The sequence below is a fragment of the Mollisia scopiformis genome (assembly GCF_001500285.1).
Source record: "Mollisia scopiformis unplaced genomic scaffold LY89scaffold_2, whole genome shotgun sequence".
Classification (NCBI taxonomy): domain Eukaryota; kingdom Fungi; phylum Ascomycota; class Leotiomycetes; order Helotiales; family Mollisiaceae; genus Mollisia; species Mollisia scopiformis.
Genome location: NW_017263582.1, coordinates 240379 through 261671, shown reverse-complemented (window position 1 = coordinate 261671; position 21293 = coordinate 240379). Strand labels below are relative to the sequence as shown.

Genomic DNA, 21293 nt, shown 5'->3' with positions numbered 1-21293 from the left:
AAAAGAAGAAGCAGACGCTATGCAAAGCACTGAAAATGTTCCCCTTCAACACCGTCGCTAAACTCAAACATCAATACATGCATTGTCCTCATCTCAGGCTCGTCCAAGGATGTCAGGTGTCTCCTTAGTCGGTGCTCTCGCCTTCCCATTCTTCTGTATATGCTGTGCATCAGCATCAACCTCATTCCCATTGCCTTGCTCTAGATCCTTCACCACGTTCTTTCGCGGCCTCTGCGAATTAGCGAGCTCTACTCTTTGCTGAGCAAAGACTCCTTCTAGACTCTCGCCATTCCGCTTAGCTTCCAAAGCTCGCTCGGCCATCGTGACGTTCTCGAAAGCTCCATTTGCTCTCCATGTCTTTCGTTCCCTCATCACCCGTAGTCTGCCTCCCAAGCCCGAAGCGCGCTTCTCTTCTTCCATGACCGCCCAGATCTGTTGGACCACTGACCAGCCATGGCAGACAGCGTCCATTACCTCCTTCTGTGCTTTCTCGTCGAGTTCATTCAGATCTCGCTGACCTTCTAGAATTCTTGCCTTTCTAATGAAGTTCGTTGGTTGCTTGTGCTTTAGTAGCTGCTTATGAAACCCCTTGAATGTATAGCCAACTGGTCCGATGATGGCTGCTAGATCTTTAAGCACAAATCCAGTTAGACCCATGCCTACACCTTTCACAAATCCGAAGGCGCCATTGTCGCGAGCACCGGTGTATGGTTGCCTGACGATTCCTGTAACGCCATCGTAAATACCAAATGCGAACTCTTCACCCGCTGCTTTGAATCCAGATTTGACTCCAGTTATCCGTGTGGGCCTTCTCACAGTTGAGTCACCATAGAGCCTTGGTGCATTGTGGAAGCCTTGAGCAATGGCAAGGCTCAGGTCCATGGGACTACGAGCAATAGCTTCGGCGGTTTTGCCTACGCCTGACCCAACATTGTGAGCCATTTCTTCTATGGCATTTTCTTCTGGGTCGTCAGATAATTCCGAATCATCATCGTCGTCGTCGTTATCGCGCTGTTTGTGTTCATTCTCCGCATCGTGCTTTTGCTGGACAGGTTCGCCTTGTATAGTATGCTTGCCCATCCCCGGATCGCTCGCAGCACTACCAGTTCCTCGTGAGCGTGTAGTCGAAATATCAGGTCTATGTGATACTTTTTGCTCTTTGTCTTGAGTACTATCAGTCTGATCCTGGCTGTTCCCACTTATAGGCTTTCCGTTCTGCTTGTCATCTTGATGTTGTTTGCCATTGTCCATCTTCTCGCCACTTCTTCTCCGGCTAGCTTCTTGAGACTTGCGTTGCTTCTTCTCTTCATGTCTAGCACGCTTTTTCGAACTTTTCGCAATCTTGAATGGTACACTTCCAATGCCAGTTGCAATTCCGGTGACAGTACCCATGATAGCCGTTGCTCCACCAGTAAGAGGCTCCCCAGGTCCTTCAAAGTCATTCCATTCATTATGTCGTATTAGTCGTAATTGCTTCCATGTAATCTTCTTCTTTTCCACGAGCAATTCTGCAGCAAGTGCACTCAGTCGTAAACTCGTGTTTTTTAAATTCCAGACTGCTACTCGATCCTCCAGCATGGAGCACCGCATAGACTGTTGTCCTCTGAGTACCAGACTTCGATGAAAAGAAATGACAGCGTTCTTCGCTCCATCACCTTCTGCCTCGATATCGCTGGCGATCTTCTCCGCAGCCTTTCGCGCTTCGTCAGTCAAACATTGCTTGATGCCCTCTGCTAGCTTATCTGCTGTCAGACTCTTGTAGGGAATTGGTTTTGCGCCGGCGCCTGCCTCTCCGATCATAGCTCCCCAGAATTGTTGATCTCCAAAGAACGGTACGATCATGGTTGGTTTGCCACATTTTAGTCCAATTGCAGTCGTTCCTGCTCCGCCATGATGAACAACTGCTGAGACCTTCGGGAATAGCCAGTCGTGAGGCGTATTCTCAAGCATGTAAATATTGTCAGGGGTATTATCGTCGTCTCCCAAGCCTCCCCAACCTTTAGATACAAGTGCTCTCACGCCAGCTTTCTCAACAGCTTCGAATATCATCTTAGTGAACTTGTCTGGGTCGTCAACGACAATCGAACCAAAGCCGATATAGACAGGCGGCTCTCCGGTATCTAAGAACTTTACCAAGTCTTCTGGGGGCTCGAATGAAGAAGCAAGATCGAGGAAGACAAATCCGGCAATATCGATTTCTGGTCCCCAGTCTTTTGGCTTTGGAATCAGTCCCGGGGACCATAGGTACGTATATGGAACTTTCAACCTGTATAGTTGACCTGGTGCCCATAAAGTAGACACTGGCTCCAGTCCTAAGGTCTTAACTCGAAAGTTGTTGATCAAATCACCAAGTCTATGTAGAATAATTAGCAATAGCCCACGAATGCACGCTAAAAGACGAGACATACCCTTGCCAAGTCATCATCTCAACTAGAGGATAAGACATAAAGTTTGCATATCCAGGATCGACATTCGACTTCTTGACATTCGCCAGAGGGTGAGGAAATGCCTGCGTTGGAGTATAAGGAAACGTGAACATCAAATGTAGCGGGATACCAAGTCGTTCTGCACAATGAATATGGGCGAATGAAGGCGGGTTCGCAATAATAGCATCTGCGATGAATGGAGCTTTCTCTCCCATCATCTTAAGATTAGAGACATCCTTCTCATCGTCCTATTGAGGAATCAGTAATGTACAAGAGTATAAGAACCAAAATTCTAGGGGAAAGCAACCCTAGAGATTGATCTCCGAAAGCCAGCGGAATAGCTGTGAAATTTAACATACCGTAGCATTAATGCAAGCTCTCCAAAATCCCTCAAACATCTCTGCCATTTGATCTCGACGACGACCAACCTCTCCTTTCTTCAGCGTATCCATAGTAGGAATCATGCCCGGGTTCTTAACCATGAAAGCCATAAGCTCAGCCGGATTACCACCCACAGAAAAGAACTCCAATCCAGAATCATTCTGCACAAAATCCTTAAAGGCAGGATGAGTAGCAATCCGAACTCTGTGTCCATATTCCTTCAGATTCTTCCCTAATTTCAGGAATGGTTGGATGTCCCCACGACTTCCAATGACCATAACCACGATATTGAGCCTCGGTCGAGGGATATCTGAAGTGATCGTTGATTCTGAAGAAGCTCTTGAAGGCTGTTCTCGTCCTAGATGATGTTGATGGACACTAGCCATCTCATCCGTTGCAAAGGGGCCAAAATGCCCAAATGTCGCACCTAGAGCTTTTGCTAGGTATCCGCGATTGTTGGTCTCGTTGACGGAGATAGTCAATCTGCCATCCTTCCTCACTCTGCCTCTGGTATGGAAATTCTCATTGCCGACATTGAACCTAGAGTATCCTCTGTCTTTTTTCCCTCGCCCTCGTCGACCATGCTTCTTATTTCCTTCCGCATCATCATCCGTCTCGTTGTCCGAAGAGGAGCTTGTAGAATCGTCGTCATGTCGTGGACTGTCCCAAATCGCTGCGTTCAAGGCCGATACATTCGTAGCATTGCGAGTGAGCTTCGGGTTCCCCAGCAAAGACGTCTTCGTGGTCGCTCTTGGTCTCTCCGTCTGCCACTGTCTCGACATTGCAGGTCGTGTGCCCTCTGCAGAACTTGGTCTCGCCACCTTCTCATTCCCATTCACAGCCTCCGAACCACGGTCGAGAGTAGCTCCAGACGTGGCATGCTTCTTCAGACTCCCATCCCCAGAGCCACTGGCCTGAAGATCAGTTGTCATCTTGTCGATTTGCGTTTTGTACCAGCCCTGTTGACCCGCTCTTGCTGAAACGAATCCCCAGAAGAATCCGCAAAGGAAACCCTCACGCTCAGAAGGACAATAACGACAAGAGCAAAAGAAAGAAAGAGATGAACGAGTGAATCAACTACCGAACACAACAAACCTCTACTACTAGCCCACCTACCTTAAAACATCGGGACTTGTCACCGACCCAAACATCGAAATTATCGCAATGTCGTCACTCGTCCCTCCCCAAAGCCGAGACGTACTGTAGAGCAAGCTCAAGCCACCCGCAACCATAAATTCTTAGCGGAACCACACCTTGCAATTGCTGCATCACACAGGGATCTCACGCGCAGCCGTCAGGGGAAATATCAGGGAAATATGATACAGCAATCTTGTGTAACTTAAAAGCAAGCACATATCCCTTCCTCATTTTTCTCATCCATACGTGCCCCTGGGAGACCACAACCCAGAAACATTCAAAGTTTGATTACGTCCTCTTCTTTGCGAGAACGTTCGCACTGTTGTCAACTCGCAAGTTGGAGTACTGTATGGCAAGGGCCATAGTTACATCGTTCTGTTTCCAGCGCATCGCAGGTCTGAAAAGGGTTATGATATGAAAGTTCTAGACTCTCTAGAACTGTCGGACATTTTGATTGTCTCCGTCATCGAGCTCCTCTCGTTGTTTTCGATCGGAGATCACGGAGTGAACCGCAAAGCGATCAAGGCGCCACCAGAAGAAGGCTTGCTCGCTACTAGTTAGTAGATTCTGGCTAGGAGAAAAGGGGACTAGGCACATGGACTTGTACTACGGTATACATATCTATAAATTTTTGTGTTTGCTATCGTTATGTTACTGTCAATACTGCGATCTAGGCTACTTGTTTTCCTCCCGTCGTAGACATGTTGATGCGAATCATACGAAAAAGTCGATTGTTTGCTGGTAGGGAAGCGTCATTAGTAGTCGCTGCAGCAGTAGAAACGGATATATCATGCTTCCAAAGTCCCCGCATAGCATGATTTTCATTCTACAACCAACCAGCCCAAGGATTTTTTGCACAAATTTCAGTTTCTTCGTCCAACTCTCCAATCTTCTGGTTCTGGCGTCTCTCTGAGTGCTCCACCATTGTTCCTGGCATCTCTTTCCCCCCAAAGTCGAGTCTCAGCATTGTTAAATCTGACGCCCTCAACCCAAAGCTGTTCTTCGTCCCCATTCTCTCGACCACCATAGAGACCCTCGAACCCTTCATCTCTCATACCAGAGGGAGAGTCGGGACGACGGGCGGCTCTCACGGGAGTATACAAGGCATGCTGGCGGTCCGGGCCGCGAGACCCTACACGATGAGTGCTGGAGATCGAGCTTACAGCAATCCGTGCAGCGTTCCTAGTGACGGGTGCTGTGTATGAAGCATGGTACCTAGATTGGTGTCGTGCTTCTGGCAGATTCGCTGGTGTCTGCGGCTGTGTATCTGGGGACAGGGCATCGTTGTATACTCGATAGTTTCGAGATGGTGTCTGCGGGTTAGCAGTTCCTGGTGTCCGACTTTGATCTGTCGTGAGTGTGGCGGTGGGGACATCAGAAGACGCGTTGCGATGCAGTGGCGACCGAGCCCGATAAGACGCATTTCGAATGCGGTTGATGAAATTCCCGATTCTCCCTGCAGACTGGGAGCACCAGTCAGCAAGATGTCGCAACTCATAGAATCGTTGAACTTACTGGAGGGCTCTCATTAGTCTCACTTGTTTCTGCAACTGGACTAGCATTGAGACTTCTCTGAGGCCATGGAATTCGAGCACGATCTCTGTTGGGTGTGGAAGCATGACTTCTAGCTGGACTAATTGTTGGGTCTTGAGACAGATGCTCATTTGTTGTCGATGGTAGAGACTCCGCATTCGAAGTACGTCGGGACACTGACGAGAATGGCGGAGGCAGCGGAAGTACTGAGGGCGAGGAAAGTGAAAGAAGAGTTGTGAAGTGTATCTCTTGTTCGGAGTCAAAAATGGCAATGTCACCTTGTGTCTCGTGCGATATCGCGACTCCGGAACTGACACGAGAGCTCTGTAAAGAGCTACCTCGAAGTTCATCATGTAGACGGATGTCCTCCGACGGGTGAGGTGTATCATCAGTGGAATTCGAGATAACTCGTTCTTGCTCATAAGCAGCACTTGCTCTTTCAGATGAGTCGAATGAGAAGCTGTTAGTCTGGTGTCTAAGAGTACGAGGAGATGACCTGGGAGGTCGTCGTGGAGGCTGTGCGAAGATGATTCCAGGGCTGTTATGACTTGCTACTCGTGAGAGGACGCGGGGGGTGAGCTGAGTAGTGACACGACCATCGGGCGACGTTGCATTTTGAGACAAGAACAACGGTGAGCGAGGGAGGGGTCTATTGCGGATTCTCCTTGCATCTGGATGCTGAGGTGTTGATGAGTCCTCGGGGGCTACTACAAACTATAAGTAAGTGTATATGCTCATAATGTAAAAGACTTACGGAACGGGGACGACCTTCGTGGGGTGTCATCATTTTGTAACATGGGACTCTCAACAAAGCCTCCGTAATCAAAATCATTCTTCATAGGTGATGATTGAGGTTCTGGTGAACGATTCGGATTTTCAATCGAGAAGTCTGCTTCGATAGTATCATGCAGCAAACTCGAAGTGGTTTCGACAACATCAGGCTCTGAAGTTGGTGAGAGTATTGAAGTCTCTTCCGACGACACAGAGAACGGTTTGAGCAAGTCTGCCTCATCTGTATACTTATATTAGTTGTGTTTGAACGAAGATCGCTTTTACTAACCCCAACGATGACTTGGGCCAAACGCTCGAGGCGGGTTATCGACTGCAACGCATGAGAGTTCTCGGGTCATGGTAACTGTATCTGCATCAAGCTCTCTACGATGCTTCTTGCGTCTATCGTACTCTAGGAGGTCCCTCTGTCCTAGGACAATGGTGGTGGGTGGGCAGCGAAGCATCGTGCCGTTGAAGGTTGGTGTCGATGAAGTAGAGAGAATGTATAATGAGGAGAGAAAAGGCAAGGACAGCATAACTAAGAAGGGAAATCTCGAATCATGGTCAATGGCTAGGCAGGAAAGAGCGAGATGGCAAAGACTTGCGCCTTCCCAAAAGACATGCCAGTTCAACTCGATAACCAGACTTGCCCACATGATAAGTCCTCAGTGATCAAGAGACAATTAGACCACCTGTCCTGGCAAGAGTGTCTTTTCTGAAGCCTTACTTAGGCGTCTCAAAATGTCTGGCTTTTTGAATATGACTTAAGCATAGGACAAGTCCAGCGCTTGAAATCTAACTTTAGCATATAAAAAGTCCAGCTGTTAGAAACCAACTTAAGCATGTAAAAATCCTAGCTTTGAAAACCTGACTTATAGAAGCGAAAGTCTTGATTGATCAAGGGACATTCATCTAGTTATAGACTTTCTCTTTGAGCTCCTTCCAAATCCATAATCACAACACTTTACCTCAAGTGCTGAACAAGCCATGACGAGATTGTGCGTATGGCGTTAAATACGCATATTCCTACCCTCCAACCGACCCCGAACATCAGTTCATGTGCGCTTGGCGCATGTGGATTGTCATATCTTTTTTTTTTTTCACTTGCTCTAACAAAAAGAAGTTGAGGTCGTAGCGAGATTTAACGAGGTCGCTTTTCCCCCTCCCTTGGCTGGTACCGATGAAGATATATCCTTTTAGATTTTGTATGTTTGTGACTCGAATGAAATATAAGCTAAGGATCGTTATATGCAGGCTAGAAGTATTCAATATATGCTGAAGAAGAGTAAGCGTTAATTCTGGTCCAATTCTTGTTCCCGGTCAACTGGGTTGCACTACAGTATCCTGTTCTGATCTACTAGACAATATCGATGTTCTTCCTGGTGGTACCGAGGATTGGATGCATCTGCAATGTGCTTGTACTTGGATATTGTTCCGAGTGCCAAGGAACACAGCATGAATCTCCTGCAGCGATCATTGTGAAAACCAGGTCAGTGTTTCGTTGTGGAGGTCGGCGTGGAACGATAGCTGAAGACATGGCGTCCTTAGTATGAATGGTGAAGCTTTTTGCAATGCCAAAATGAGATGCCGTACAATCATTTTGAGCTTCTTCAAGGAAGATTACACTCGATTGTGGTAGTCATGCAGTATATATTTTTTCCTGACTCGTCACCTCTTTGCCCCTAATTTAGCATCGATATCCAAACAAACCAAACCGACGCCAACTCATCTGGTCTTGTCCTGTCTTGTCGTGTAAACGAGATGAGCTGCAACCAATCACCCCTCCCTCTCGCATAATCCCAGCTGCGGTCGAAATTAATTACGAGAATCTGCTACCTGGCTCGAGCTGGCTAGTCCTAATCGTTCGCGGTTCACGGTTCACTGTTCACTTTTCCAAGATTCCCGCCTTGCAACCACCGCTCCGCTCCACTACCAACCATACCACCAAACCCAAAAAGCTGGCTGCAACCCAGCCAGACGGCGACTCAGGTCCCCCCAAGGGATCTTCCCTCTCCTCCCGGCGGGCTACCGTAGGTTGTGCTATGGTATAGCCAAGGATTACAGTATTCGAGAGAGGCCATAGCCACGATTACAGCGAAAGGGAAGGGCGACGCCATGGAGAACGACCTGAGCCTCTCTCAATCGTTTGGTGGCTTGCGCATTGCGAATCCCGATGATGCATCACCAGGCACGTCTCAGCCGGTTCCTACGAACTCACGGATTGAATCTGCTGTCCTGACTCCTTCGCGGACCGTCGATGTAACGAATCCCCAAACTGAGCCTTCTCCTATCTCGAGAGAAGACCGGTCGATCACCGATCCGCAATCACAATCACAGTCACAATCTCGACGACATTCCATCTTCAATCTCCTCCGCCGTGGAGAAGATTCTTCTTCTCCTCCTGCACGAACTCCTCCTCAGCCGCCTCCTTCACATCCGCGGTCGGACTCGAGCAGTAGTGATTCCAATCAGGTCCACAGCGATTCATTAGCACGAGCTGCAGCCGCTAGAGCATACCGACAGTCCATTCCCCTGAATCACCAAGAACAACAACAAGCATTATTTCCCCCTTACCAATCGAATGCCATGCAGAACGGTAGTAGAGCATATCCTCCTGCGGGAGCGTCACGGCCTGTTTCTGGTGTCTACGCAGCTCAACCTCCCCCCGGCGCGATACCAACTCGAGAACCTGGGTCATACAGATTACGGAGTGAATCTTCCAGGTCATCAATAGTGGATATACCGACGAGGAGTCATTCAAGAGCAGGTACGGCCATGCAAGCTGGTGTGCCGTCAAGAGAGTCAAGTCACCGAGACCGATCATATAGCCAGAATACCCCATTACCTATCGGCAATGGACCTCTGCCCCCCAGACGAAGCTCGAGAGGTATGGGCGGTGGTCACACAGATACAATACCGATGCCTCCTAACGGTTCTTCTCCTCGATACGACTTGGAGGGTAATGTGGTTCCGAGCAGTGAGGAATGGAAAGACAGAGGTGCCGCCGTTGGCATGAAAGAAGAGTACGATGCGAATGGAAAGCTTGTATTAAGACAAGTCAAGAAGGGCGTTAGAGATTTTGTTTTCGGTCGAACACTGGGTGAAGGTTCATACAGCACTGTGCTTCTGGCCACGGACAGACAGACGTTGAAGGAATATGCTGTCAAGATTCTAGACAAGAAGCACATTATTAAGGAAAAGAAGATCAAGTACGTCAACATAGAGAAGGATACACTCAACCGATTGATAGAACATCCGGGCATAGTTCGACTTTACTACACCTTCCAAGATAGCTCTTCGCTATACTATGTCCTGGATGTAGCGAGTGGAGGTGAGCTGTTGGGAGTCTTGAAGAAGATCGGGTCTTTCGACGAGGAATGCACAAGGTTTTATGGAGCGCAGATTCTGGATGCCATTGAGCACATGCATAATAGAGGGGTCATACATCGCGATTTGAAGCCAGAAAACGTACTTCTGGACGATCAAATGCACATCAAAATCACCGACTTTGGAACGGCCAAATTACTCCCAGATCCGAGAGCACCAAGGGACCCTACGAAAGCTTACGATATCACAGGAGCGGAAGAGGAATCAACAAGAGCCAAATCATTTGTGGGTACTGCGGAGTATGTCAGTCCTGAGCTCTTGACAGACAAGAATGCATGCAAAGCTAGTGACCTTTGGGCATTCGGTTGCATCATCTATCAACTCTTGACCGGACGGCCGCCGTTCAAAGCTGGAAACGAGTATCAGACATTCCAGAAAATCGTAAACTTAGAGTATGAGTTTCCTCCTGGCTTTCCCCCAGCAGCAAGAGACTTGGTTGAACGCCTTCTGGTTCTTGACCCGTCGAGACGATTATCGATCGAGCACATCAAGAATCACGAGTTCTTTGATGGAATTCAATGGGGTCGAGGTTTATGGAGAATGAAGGCGCCGAGATTGAAGCCTTATATTCCTCCAACACAAGAGCCTGGTCTCATCAAACTTAATGGCTATGGTAGCGCTCCTCAACCAATTGCTACTTCTCGAGCACCGCCAGCTGTAGCCCCCTCCAATGGAAACTCCAGACCCCAACCAAGGGTGATTACAGAACTTCCACCTCCGACTCAGCTAGACATTGAATGGTCTCCAGTCCTCACACGGAATAATGAGAGGATACTCAAGCTTGGTAACCTCATGGTTATGTCGACTCCTTTACCACATAGCCCAAATTCACGGAATGGCGAACATGGTGAAGCACATGAGAAGAAGGGACTTTCAAGGTTCTTTGGTGGCAGTACCACCAAGAAACGACAACGGCTAGTCATGGTGACCTCGAGCGCTCGAGTTATCATGGCTGCCGCGGGAGGAGAAGAGAAAAAGACGAAAACTGAGATCTCCCTTTTGGCTTCGGAATGCTCATGGCGCACTCAGATAGATGCCAAGGGTCAGGAGGTGTGGTGCGTCGACACGGTAAGTTTCTATCTATCACCCTGCACACTGAAGTCTAATCAATCCACAGCGTGGAACCCACTACACCTTTGAGGATTCAAAGACATCCATCACCACTGGCGATCCGTCTAAAAGCTCCGCACAGGAGTGGATTGAATCAATAGAGCGTGCAAAAGATATGGCTCTGTCTCAGAGTCTTGTTGGCTCCTACAGCAGCGACACTGGATTTGACATGGCCTCATCCGTCTCAAGTCCAAGTAGCACTCTGCACGGGAATAGCATATATCCCGAAGGCTTCAATGTCACAGACCGAAGTGGACGGAACCATTTGACGAAGAGTCAAGCCAGTCTGGGTGAAGAACAGATCGAGAAGAAAAAGAATCATCGGTTCAGCAAAAGACAGTCTAAGAACGGGCTATCAACACCTTTCTAAAGCACCAGTTTATGGTGGATATGATACATAATAGTTCAAAAATGGGTGGATCCTGGGGACGGAGGCAACATATTCATTTCGTATGTCGAGCATTTGGTAGCGCGGCGCTGGTCTTGGTTCGCTTCTTGCATCCCTTTCATTCCCCTAATGACAGGGCATAACGACTTTAAGACTCATTCCTTTCTCTGGACCTCTGCGGGTTGACCTAAAATTCTGGGCGACTCAGGAGGCTTGCATTGCACTTTGCGAATATCATGATCTTGTCTGCATTGCTGAAGTGTTCTTTAGCTAGATCTATGGGTGGGGCGGTGGACAATGTGGTTCCAGTCGGTAGCCTACGTATATTTGCGTATTTAATCGCTTTTCCATTTGACGTTGTAGTGTAAGAAAGATTCAACAGGGCTGAAAGAGGGGTCCTGTTGATGTATATTAGCTAGGTTTGAACAGGCGATTCAAGAGATTAGCCATTTACTGGCTCGAGTAAACGCACAGTGTACTCAGGCCCTCGGCCAATTTCCACCCAAGTGACAGATAACAGAGACGTACTTTTGACATCGTTTCCACCAGTGGCCCTGAGACATTGACGAAGTTTGAAGGCAGTAGAGCGGGGACAATTCGGGGTGTCTGATCGGCGTTAAGATTAACACTTACTATTCCCGACCATTATCCTACGTCACATAAGCTCTTTCACCCTCGAACTTTCTTTCGAAATCAAAAATCTTTTTTTCAAATTCAATTTGATTTCCATGACTCGAGTTCTCATAGCTCGTTCTCTCCTCAGATTACAACAATTACCTCGTCATTGTCCCAAGCCCGTTCGATTCACTTTTACTCACCTCTCAAACCAGAATCCCACCCCCGCATTTACACCTAAAATCAGGAGATTCACAACAGCAATCATGTCTTCCAACCCCGTTTTCAAGCAAGGGAACACCGCTGTCATCACAGGCGGTGCTTCGGGCATCGGATTGGCGCTTGCTACGAAATGTGCTGGGTACGGAATGAATGTCGTGATTATCGATAATAATAGTTCGAATCTGGCTTCGGCGAAGTCTTCTATTAAGGGGAAGGTGGAGACGGTTGAGATGGATGTTTCTAAGGTTGAGGATTTTGAGAAATTGAGAGTACGTCGCTTCCATCTTGTGGATTAGGAGATAAATTTGGGAGTCAATGTTTGTGTTGAGTTGAGAACTTATCAACTTCATATGCTATGAGTTGAGCTGAGATCATTGACTGTATCTCAATGTCTATAACCTTTTCAGTTACTTAAGCAAAGAAGTTCAACGGCAAGACTGACATCTACTAGTCAAAAATCGAGAAGGACTTTGGAGGTAGGCCCACCTTTCTATCCCTTCATACCTCAACACTAACTGCTAAAATTCAGGGAAAATCGACCTCCTCGTCCTAAACGCCGGAATCGGCCTCAAAGGAACCTGGGAAGAACCCTCCTACTTCCACAAAATAATGGACGTCAACCTCTTCGGCGTCATCCACGGGATCTCCACCCTCCTCCCCTTCGTAACCTCGCACTCCTCCGCCTCCAGCCCATCAAGCATCATCATAACCGGATCAAAGCAAGGAATCACCAACCCGCCCGGAAACCCAGCCTACAACGCCTCCAAAGCGGCCGTCAAAACCCTGACCGAACACCTCTCTTTCGACCTCTCCAAATCCTCTCCCACAACTACCGTTCATCTCCTGGTCCCGGGCTGGACGTTCACCGGTCTCTCTGGAAACGCACCGTTCGCTTCCGGGGCAGAGAAGAAGGAGAAGCCGGCCGGGGCATGGTCGCCGGAGCAGGTTGTCGAGTATTTGGAGGCTAAGATGGCGGAGGGCAAGTTTTATGTTATTTGTCCGGATAATGATGTTAGTGAGGAGATGGATAAGAAGAGGATGTTGTGGGATAGAGAGGATTTGGTGAAGGGTCGGCCGCCGTTGACGAGGTGGAGAGAGGATTATAAGGTGGAGGCGGAGGAGTGGATGAAGAAGACTAAAATTTGAAGGAAACCCTGGTGTTAGTGATTTAAAAAGGATTCAGTCACGATTTCTTTCCTGTTATTAAGCCCAGCCTTTTCGTTTCTCTTAATTTGGATGAAGCATACTTGACTCACTTAACAATGTTAAAACTTCAAGTTCAGTCGCAGGGAGATGGTTTCATCTGTCCTTTTCCTGCATTACCGCCTGTGGACTGGGCAGATCAAAGGTAGTAAGTAAGCAACTAGCACCGCACATCATTGAGATATTGTATAAAATGAAGTCGTTGATGCTTTCCACTATAATATGAGGATAATCTTACAACGCAAATGGAGCTCTATCCACCTGAACTCCTTCTTCGCCATAATCAAACACTGCCTAAATCTGGCCGCTCATAATTTTGGTCGTTGGCCAACTAGTAGATTGACGCTCTCCCTCACATTGTCACTAGCCCAAATGCTCTCTTGACCTCCTCTTCTCCAGTCGTCTCCGGTAACGTCTTCGCCACCACCTCTCACACCTTCACCGGCAATGATTTCCAGATCTCTCTTTTGCGAGCTCAGCCATTTGGCAATGAACTCGGTGGGATTCTTCGATAGTTGGTCAAAGAAGGTGTGCTTCGATTTGGAGTTTCCTATCTTTTGAACAAGAAGGCCCAATTGGTCGTTTAGAGTGATAATTTCTCTCAAGTTATGGGCGTACGTAGGATTTGTCAGATACGAAGTTAAGGCAGCCTTCAAAGGATCATCGATTTGGACTTGAACGTCGTAAATTGTGGGCTGAGGATTTTCATGGAACTCCTTGTCCACTCGTACGGTGTAGGGTAGCTTAATGGGTGGCAATGAAGTGAGGTGTGGAATGATAGCATCTGGCAGGTAAGGGATGTATCCTTTGTCGCGGACAAGAACCTTTGCAAGTCAGCAATTGCACACCAATAGGTTCATGATCTACTTACTGCCTTTAGACGCTCGTCACAATCAAAAGATCGCTTCTCATCATCTTCTTGGAGACCCATAGCTTTAACATACTCCCAGATACCCATAACAGCCTCTGCCCTTGTCGCTACATCAGTATCTAGGACCTCGGCCAGAGCAGGGCTCAATTTGAATCGCTCTGGAGTCTCATCGCGAACGAGATTGATCGTGATGTTCATATTTTCATCACCTCCCCGCTTGAACTCCAGTTGATCGAAATCAGCAGCATTTGGAAGATTTGTCGCATTTGTCGCAACCGCAGGCTTCTTCCACTCCACGCTCTGATCCATAACATCCTTTGTCTTCCCTCGGTCGAAGTCAACAGTCATGGACTTAAAGAAGTGTGAGAGCTTGTACTGCTTCGTGGGGAGCTTCGACTTCTTTGGTTTCTCCTTTCCATCCTCATCCATCGCATCGCCATTCGCAACTTCGTCCTCGTCATCACTGTCGTCGCTGTCCAGATCGTCTTCTTCCTCGTCCAATAGTCTTCCTTCAATCTTTACCCGGTACGAAGAGTCGATGTTTGTACTAAAGTCAAAGGCGTCCACGTCGAGGGTGTCTGCTTGCCAAGGTTGGTCTTCGACTGTGTTGCTGATCCAGACCCGTAATGTTCGGTAGCGCTTGAAGGAGTCAGCAAATATTCATGGATTAAAATAGGCCATCTCGTACCTTGACAGTTCTGTTAACAGCATCCTGGACATCCAGCCTCTTTCTCATCATTGTAGAATCCAATTTGCGCTCCAACTCTCGAAGCTCTCTGTATCTCTGAACTCCATCGCCAATGATACACTCTTCCACCCCTTCCGGTATGTTCTTATCGGTAGGCTTACGACTCCTCATCTTTGCGCGCTCACTTGCTTCCCTCTGGGCGTCTCGTTGTTGTGCAGCTTGCGCAGCTGTCAAAGTTGCTTGAGGATGTTGTCCAGAGACCATAGGACCTAAGTTATAAGATTGAGGTATCAGCATAGGTCACGTCGCCAAGAGTGGGAAGGCGCGACGAGATTAAAGTTGACTGAGACTGTGTCTGGCGCATCAGAAAGGCACGTACCAATTCCTCTTCTCGCAGCTGCAGCAGCGGGAGACCTTTGAGGCACCTGCTGGGGGAAGGGGCGGTACTGAACTGTTGGCTGCATCGTGGCGATCTCGATTTGGAAGGTAAGCTTGACAACCAAATTAGCTCCCCACGGGACAGATTCAAGTTGAGTAAGTTGAATGCGAGTATTGCTTCAAAGATTGCACGTCGCGTTGAACTCATTCCCGTACGCGAAACAATTCTATGGAGATGAGATGTTGCGACGGGAGCTAAATCCATAAGCAGACTAGTGACTTTGCTCCCCTTTTTCAGCCTTATTTTCTACTCCTGTATAAATTCATAAATTTCCACATAAAGACTTGCAAAGCTCAGCTCTGGTGACTGAAGCCTCATCATAATTCACTGTGAAACCCTAGGATCATGAGTGGGAGGGGCGCAGCCTTTCTGCACATGTTGAACTACGTGGTAGCCAACAAAATGACTAGTCTCATGGTACCAACAACAATCTCATTGACAAAATGCAAACAACGCCTAGCCTACTCCAACAATCGCTATCGATCTTCAAGACCCAATGCCCAGAACTCCAAGTGCTCTATCCAGCATGCCCATATGTCTCCCATCCTTCCCCTGCAACCTAGTCACTATTTACCTCGATTGTGAGCCAAGTAGGGCAGGCTTCTGTGTTGGTTCGACCGGTGCGGGAGGCATGTTCTTGATTTGTTTGATCAAGAACTCTCTCTCGTCAATAAATTGCTCATCCTCCGTCCTATCCTCCAAGAAATGCTTCAAGAAAGTTAATAGTCGTTCTCGATTGATGAGCAATATCTTCTGTACTGCAATTGATTTGTGGGGATTGGCAACAAAGACTTTGAAGACGTGGAAACCTTCGTACTGAACCATCTTCCGCTCGTCTCTGAGGAGATTCATGCAGATCTTCAGATGCTCTCCCCGGTCAACATACGCTGTCATTACGGTATAATTTGCTCGGTCCAGGAGGATCTCGCCCAGTAATTTTATAGATTGACGCTTCGTGACATAACTCTCTGATTTTACCAAGATATTGTTATACTTGTCAAAGAATAGGTCAAAGTTTGTCGACAAGTACTGTGCCACAAGTTGTTTGTGTCTTGTCAACAACTCCTATCCCACTATTAGAACATCTCTAAAATCGAAGAGGGGCATGCCATACCCGAAAAGTTGTAAACGCATCTGCGCTTACTTCAAATGAGCCCTGATCAATCCACTTGAAGAATTTCCAGAAAACACCATTCCCGCTTTGCTTCAATTCTGGATTGATCCCACTAATACCTTTAGGACCTGGTCCAGCATCTGATGGATCATCGTACAGTAATATAGCAGCAGCCGTGTCACTCTTCAAGACTTCTCTGAGGACAGTCCCGGCCGGTGTAGCACTCTCCTTATGGTCGTATCCATTGCATAACTCCACAAGGACCTCTGGGCGATTATTGATAACATAGCTCAAAGCAAGGGGCTCGCTTTTTGGTGATGCTGTATGGGGTCGAAATCGTAGGACATAGGAGAATATAACTTGGGCATCTTTTCTCGACTCGAAAGGTAGCCGCCAGAGGTTGACCGCGAGGAGGTATAGCAAGTCTTCTTGGATCAATCCTGTCACCAAGGCGTACACTTGCTCTGGACTGCTTTCGATTTCTGGACCAGAGGTCAGTATTATTACAGTGGGCTTGACCGGTTCCTGAGGACGTACCTTGAGTGCCTTGCAGAACCAACTTCATCTGTGATAAGGTCTTCGCAAGTTCCTCGGCCTAGATGCAGGTCAACTCCAAAGTCCTAAACCATTTCAGGGGCCTGGCATACTTTGGTGGTTCCAACAGGTCCGTCTAGCTTCACCATGAGCTCCTTTGCCTGCTTTGGCAGATCTACTGTGCTCGCCCGTGGGCGACGACCAAATAAGAACGACATCTTGGGAGCGACGAGTGTTTGTTTTGGCCCCTGGCTTCGTTGTTTACGATTGCGCGAGAAGTCAGGTTGCTCTCATATGGCGAATTTTTGTAGCACAGAGCAAGAAGAATGGTCTGCGTAATCTCATGACACGCTCAATCGGCCATTAGGTTTCTCGTTAGGCGTGGATACATGGGTGATCTCTGACTTCGTAACCAGCGATATTTTGGTTCAGCCAAGGGAAGGTGCTGCCGCCCCATGTTTGCTGTCGTTTCCCAAGCTCGCACGGCAACCAAACACGAAACATTCCCCGAACACTCACTTCACGATTGGAGGTGCACTGCCTATGGCTTTGACCTATTTTCTTATTACAATATCTATTTATATAACCTCTTTGACTGTGTTCCCAAGATCTGTACAAAATAAATCCCCTTATCACCACGTGATGATTCTCTTAGGTATTGATGGACAGGGGTCCTCCTAGGCTGGACAACTCACACAAAGGCAAAATTTCTGCTGCAAAAGAAAGTCAACCCGCGTTCGCACGGTGTGTTTATATGACAGCTGAGACACCCTTCGTCATGTCTGGCACTGCTCCTGGCATCGAGAAGTATGCCGCGTCTTCTGGTAGTTCAGAAACCTCTGATATCCTCGATTTGAAGGATGATGAAGGTTGGGAAGATGCAGAGCCAGACCAAGAGGATACTCAGTTCATTTCGTTGTTGGGTGATGAAGTATTTACGGATATTGAAGCTATGTTGAATCATTGCAAGGAAAAGTACGAATTCGATTTCCTCGAGATCAGGCAGAGACTAGGTCTAGACTTCTACGGCAACATCAAATTGGTCAACTATATTCGATCCCAAGTTCATAGTGGTCAAAAGGTTACATCAAACATTTCTCGCAATGATTTTGACGACGAAAAGTATCTTAAGCCAATTCTCGAGGATGATGCACTGCTGTTCAGTCTCGACGAACTTCCCGAGGTCATGGAGGATGTCCAAAGCGTAGACAAGGGCAAAGGAGTGGATGTTGAATCTGGAGCTTTGGTTGCTCGGGTTTCCGAGCTGGAGGAGGAGTTGCGGAAGATGCAACTGCAGTTCGACAATTACAGAGCTACCGTGTCAGAAACATTGGACGAACGATGGAATGAGCGCAGTCCGAGCGGCCCATCGAAGCCTGACGGAGAAGCGAAGGAAGAAAAGCGGGATGATGATACCCATTATTTCAGCTCATACTCCTACAATGGTATGTGATGCAAGATCGATCCCTAACTCTGAACAGTGCTAATGAGCACAGATATCCATGAAACTATGCTGAAGGATACAGTCCGGACCGACGCCTACCGAGACTTCATCTACAACCACAAGTCTCTGTTTGCGGGCAAGACCGTCCTTGATGTTGGCTGTGGAACTGGAATCCTGAGCATGTTCTGTGCCAAAGCTGGAGCAGAAAAAGTCATCGCAGTAGACAATTCAGCGATCATTGACAAGGCTCGAGAGAACATCTTCAGCAATGGCTTTGCTGACAAGATCACCTGTCTCAGGGGCAAAGTTGAAGAAGTTACTCTTCCAGTCGACAAGGTGGATATCATTGTCAGCGAATGGATGGGTTATTGCTTGCTGTATGAGGCCATGCTCGACAGCGTCATCTGGGCGAGGGACAAGTACCTGAAACCTGATGGTCTTATGGTACCAAGTCATATGAACATGTGGGTAGCTCCTGTTGCCGATCCGGACTATATCGCAGACCATATTGCGTTTTGGAGAGATGTTTATGGTTTCGACATGAAGGCTATGCAAGCTGGTATTCACGAAGATGCGCAAGTGCTCGACATGCCTAATAGCACGCTTTGTGCGGAGCCATTCCCATTCCTGCAATTAAGCTTACACACAACCACTGTCAAGGATCTGGTCTTCAAGCGCAAGTGGCAAGCAAAGTTGAAGCAAGACATCGATGCGTTGGATGGCTTTATCATTTGGTTTGACTCGTTCTTCATGCCATCTCGAGATGATGTTGTACCCGAGGATGCAAGAGCTGAGGAATGGGCAAAGGCAGAGAAAATGGGGATTGCATTCACTACTGGTCCTGGCGGAAAGGTAACTCACTGGAAACAGGGTGTGATGCTCATCGACAATACCAAAGCAATCCCAACCAGCCGGAAGGAAGGAGAAGAATTGAGTGGCGAGCTAGAGTACGCAGTGCCGGAAGACAATTCTCGAGCTCTGAACGTGGGCTTGACCTGGATTTTTGGTGAAGAAAAGGATGTCTCACAGACTTGGAGAATGAGGTGAATGGCGCTATGTCTTGACAAGCACTAAATGGATGAAAAAGTTATGTAGAAGAGCCTCAAATGCAATGACACTACAAATGTGTCTGAATGCACAGTATCTCAATTCATTTCTGCTATTGCCCACCTCTAAATTATTTCATTGCCCATACAGTTGATGTGTGCCCGTCATCTTCTCTGTTGATCCTCACAAGTTTACAACACTAATAGCATACTTCTCACCAACCTCATTTTCCTTCTTAACATAATTCTGAATGTACTCAGGAACCTGTTGCACAAATCAGCACACTTTTCAACCCGTGCACGAATCTACAAACCTTCGCAACCCTATTCTCTGCACCAGGGATCGGCTCCCCATATTTCAAATAGGTAGGCACCACTCCAATCCAAACCTTCGACCTGAGCTCCTCATTCTTCAGATCTGCTCTGTCATCTCCAGGATTACCCGTCCTAACCTTCGCACTAGCATCCACAACTCGAACTTTCAAGATCTGTGTGCTGGTCATCTCTGTCTTCGTAGGTGGAATCCGAGAATTTTCCCAACGGTTGTCGATGACTCCATTGGTGATTTTTTCCATGGCCCACATCTTCTCGTCTGCATCTGTTACGGGAGTAGCATATCCGTGCATAATTGCGGAACGGTAGTTATAACTGTGATGATTGGGAGTCAAGGCAAGGACAAGTCCATCGAGATGAGTTGCTGCGATTGTGAGGGGAAGTCCTTCTTCGTCTGAGAGGGAAGTGTTTCCCAGCTTCATGAGACGAGAAGAGATGTAGCCGTGGAGATAGAGATCCAGGGGCTCAGTGAGAGAGGCATTTGGGTCTGTGAATGAGGCCATGAAGCCGAGCATGGGGATCATGGCTGGGAAAGGGTCTGAGTTTGGTGCTGGGAAGGAGACATGGAGGACTTGAACGCTGTTCACGATCTTATGAATGGTTTCGTAGTCATATTTTCCTGGTTAGTTTGTTAATTGAATCCTTTCATGTGAACGAAATTAAGTTACCTCGTGGCTTTCCATAGCGGTTGACTGTGTTGCGAGGAAGTTTCGGGTAAGTGGGAGAGTCAGAGTCAGCCATGATGCAGAGATAAGGCAGTTGGAAAAGTTTTTGTCTTTTGAAATGAGGTTGAGTTTCAAATGTGATCAGAAGTTCTTGCTCTCTTTATAATGTCCAAAGAAGAGCCATGAGTCACTGAAAGAGTGCGACGAGTGCGAAATGCGAGTGGAGGGAGGTTGTATAATGCGATCACGTTTCTGCACTTCTTGCCATTCCAGGAGGTCCAGCCGAGAAGAATGTAAGAAGTCGTTTGAGCAACCAATTGTGCCTCTTGTAAAACAAATTTTGACTTGGATTGTGCATTAGCTGCCGTCGTGCATCTCACTGGATCTGGTATACCTACCCCACTTATCGAGAAGGGCGAAGAAAGGGACATTGATCTGGGCTTGAGATTAAAAGTAAGGCAACTACTATTAGTGTGTTGATTTAGTCGTTGTTTCGGTACACTAAATAGCGCTTGTGGGGGTCCTCATGAGTAGTTCCTTCCTTCCCACATTAAAGGCGTGCGCAAAGCTCTTCTCGACCTTTCAACTCTGGGACCCAATATCCATCCATCCAAATTTTATCAACTACCTACGTTTCCGCGGCGAGTGCTTTCACGGTCCAGGCAATGCCTCAAATATTTTAAAAAGGTACAAAAATTGTTCACATCCAAAAAAATTGAGTGTTCAGAAGCATGACACCTCTTTTAGGCGGGACCACGAGTTTCCGAAATCTTGGAGGCATATGGCATCGATAACATTTGTACAAGAGTATGGAAGTTCAGATAATGTGATTCTGCTTGTATCTCAATTGTTGGTACCCCAAGTTTCACCCCCTTTCCTATTCGGAGCTAGTTTTGAGTTGGCGAGACTCGCATTTACTGTGAAGATCCTATGGTCTTCTTGTCTAAAAAAAAACTTCGTCATGATATGACTAGTAGACTCATAAT

General features: G+C 47.5%; 8 protein-coding genes across 8 annotated transcripts; 3 read left to right on the top strand and 5 right to left on the bottom strand.

The window, feature by feature from the left end:
- Positions 1-93: 93 nt before the first annotated feature.
- LY89DRAFT_693331 (UDP-Glycosyltransferase/glycogen phosphorylase) lies at positions 94-3589 on the bottom strand (the record flags this gene model as incomplete). The annotated part of the gene is made up of 3 exons (XM_018216628.1): positions 94-2353; positions 2409-2674; positions 2786-3589. The coding sequence occupies 3 exons, from the start codon at positions 3587-3589 to the stop codon at positions 94-96; spliced, it is 3330 nt and encodes a 1109-aa protein (XP_018077381.1).
- A 1218-nt stretch (positions 3590-4807) lies between these two features.
- LY89DRAFT_727811 (uncharacterized protein) lies at positions 4808-6712 on the bottom strand (the record flags this gene model as incomplete). The annotated part of the gene is made up of 4 exons (XM_018219195.1): positions 4808-5407; positions 5460-6184; positions 6232-6489; positions 6538-6712. The coding sequence occupies 4 exons, from the start codon at positions 6710-6712 to the stop codon at positions 4808-4810; spliced, it is 1758 nt and encodes a 585-aa protein (XP_018077380.1).
- Positions 6713-9023: 2311 nt separating this feature from the next.
- On the top strand, positions 9024-11115 carry LY89DRAFT_573701 (Pkinase-domain-containing protein; the record flags this gene model as incomplete). Its single annotated transcript, XM_018208698.1, has 2 exons — positions 9024-10703; positions 10753-11115. 2 exons carry the CDS (start codon positions 9024-9026, stop codon positions 11113-11115), a joined length of 2043 nt encoding a protein of 680 aa, XP_018077379.1.
- A 1004-nt stretch (positions 11116-12119) lies between these two features.
- On the top strand, positions 12120-13384 carry LY89DRAFT_679843 (oxidoreductase). Its single transcript, XM_018213952.1, has 3 exons — positions 12120-12239; positions 12422-12446; positions 12500-13384. The coding sequence occupies exons 1-3, from the start codon at positions 12201-12203 to the stop codon at positions 13114-13116; spliced, it is 681 nt and encodes a 226-aa protein (XP_018077378.1). The 5' UTR covers positions 12120-12200; the 3' UTR covers positions 13117-13384.
- On the bottom strand, positions 13363-15320 carry LY89DRAFT_679841 (SWI/SNF complex protein). Its single transcript, XM_018213951.1, has 4 exons — positions 15112-15320; positions 14733-15001; positions 14045-14683; positions 13363-13997 (listed from the first exon to the last, which is right to left on the bottom strand). Exons 1-4 carry the CDS (start codon positions 15194-15196, stop codon positions 13482-13484), a joined length of 1509 nt encoding a protein of 502 aa, XP_018077377.1. The 5' UTR covers positions 15197-15320; the 3' UTR covers positions 13363-13481.
- A 202-nt stretch (positions 15321-15522) lies between these two features.
- Positions 15523-17246, bottom strand: LY89DRAFT_776844 (conidiophore development protein-like protein hymA). Its single transcript, XM_018222085.1, has 4 exons — positions 16933-17246; positions 16823-16880; positions 16286-16767; positions 15523-16236 (listed from the first exon to the last, which is right to left on the bottom strand). The coding sequence occupies exons 1-4, from the start codon at positions 17035-17037 to the stop codon at positions 15742-15744; spliced, it is 1140 nt and encodes a 379-aa protein (XP_018077376.1). The 5' UTR covers positions 17038-17246; the 3' UTR covers positions 15523-15741.
- A 351-nt stretch (positions 17247-17597) lies between these two features.
- On the top strand, positions 17598-19310 carry LY89DRAFT_693326 (putative ribosomal protein arginine N-methytransferase rmt3; the record flags this gene model as incomplete). Its single annotated transcript, XM_018216627.1, has 2 exons — positions 17598-18264; positions 18316-19310. 2 exons carry the CDS (start codon positions 17598-17600, stop codon positions 19308-19310), a joined length of 1662 nt encoding a protein of 553 aa, XP_018077375.1.
- Positions 19311-19566: 256 nt separating this feature from the next.
- On the bottom strand, positions 19567-20383 carry LY89DRAFT_574463 (uncharacterized protein; the record flags this gene model as incomplete). The annotated part of the gene is made up of 2 exons (XM_018208744.1): positions 19567-20261; positions 20311-20383. The coding sequence occupies 2 exons, from the start codon at positions 20381-20383 to the stop codon at positions 19567-19569; spliced, it is 768 nt and encodes a 255-aa protein (XP_018077374.1).
- Between the last annotated feature and the right edge of the window lie 910 nt (positions 20384-21293).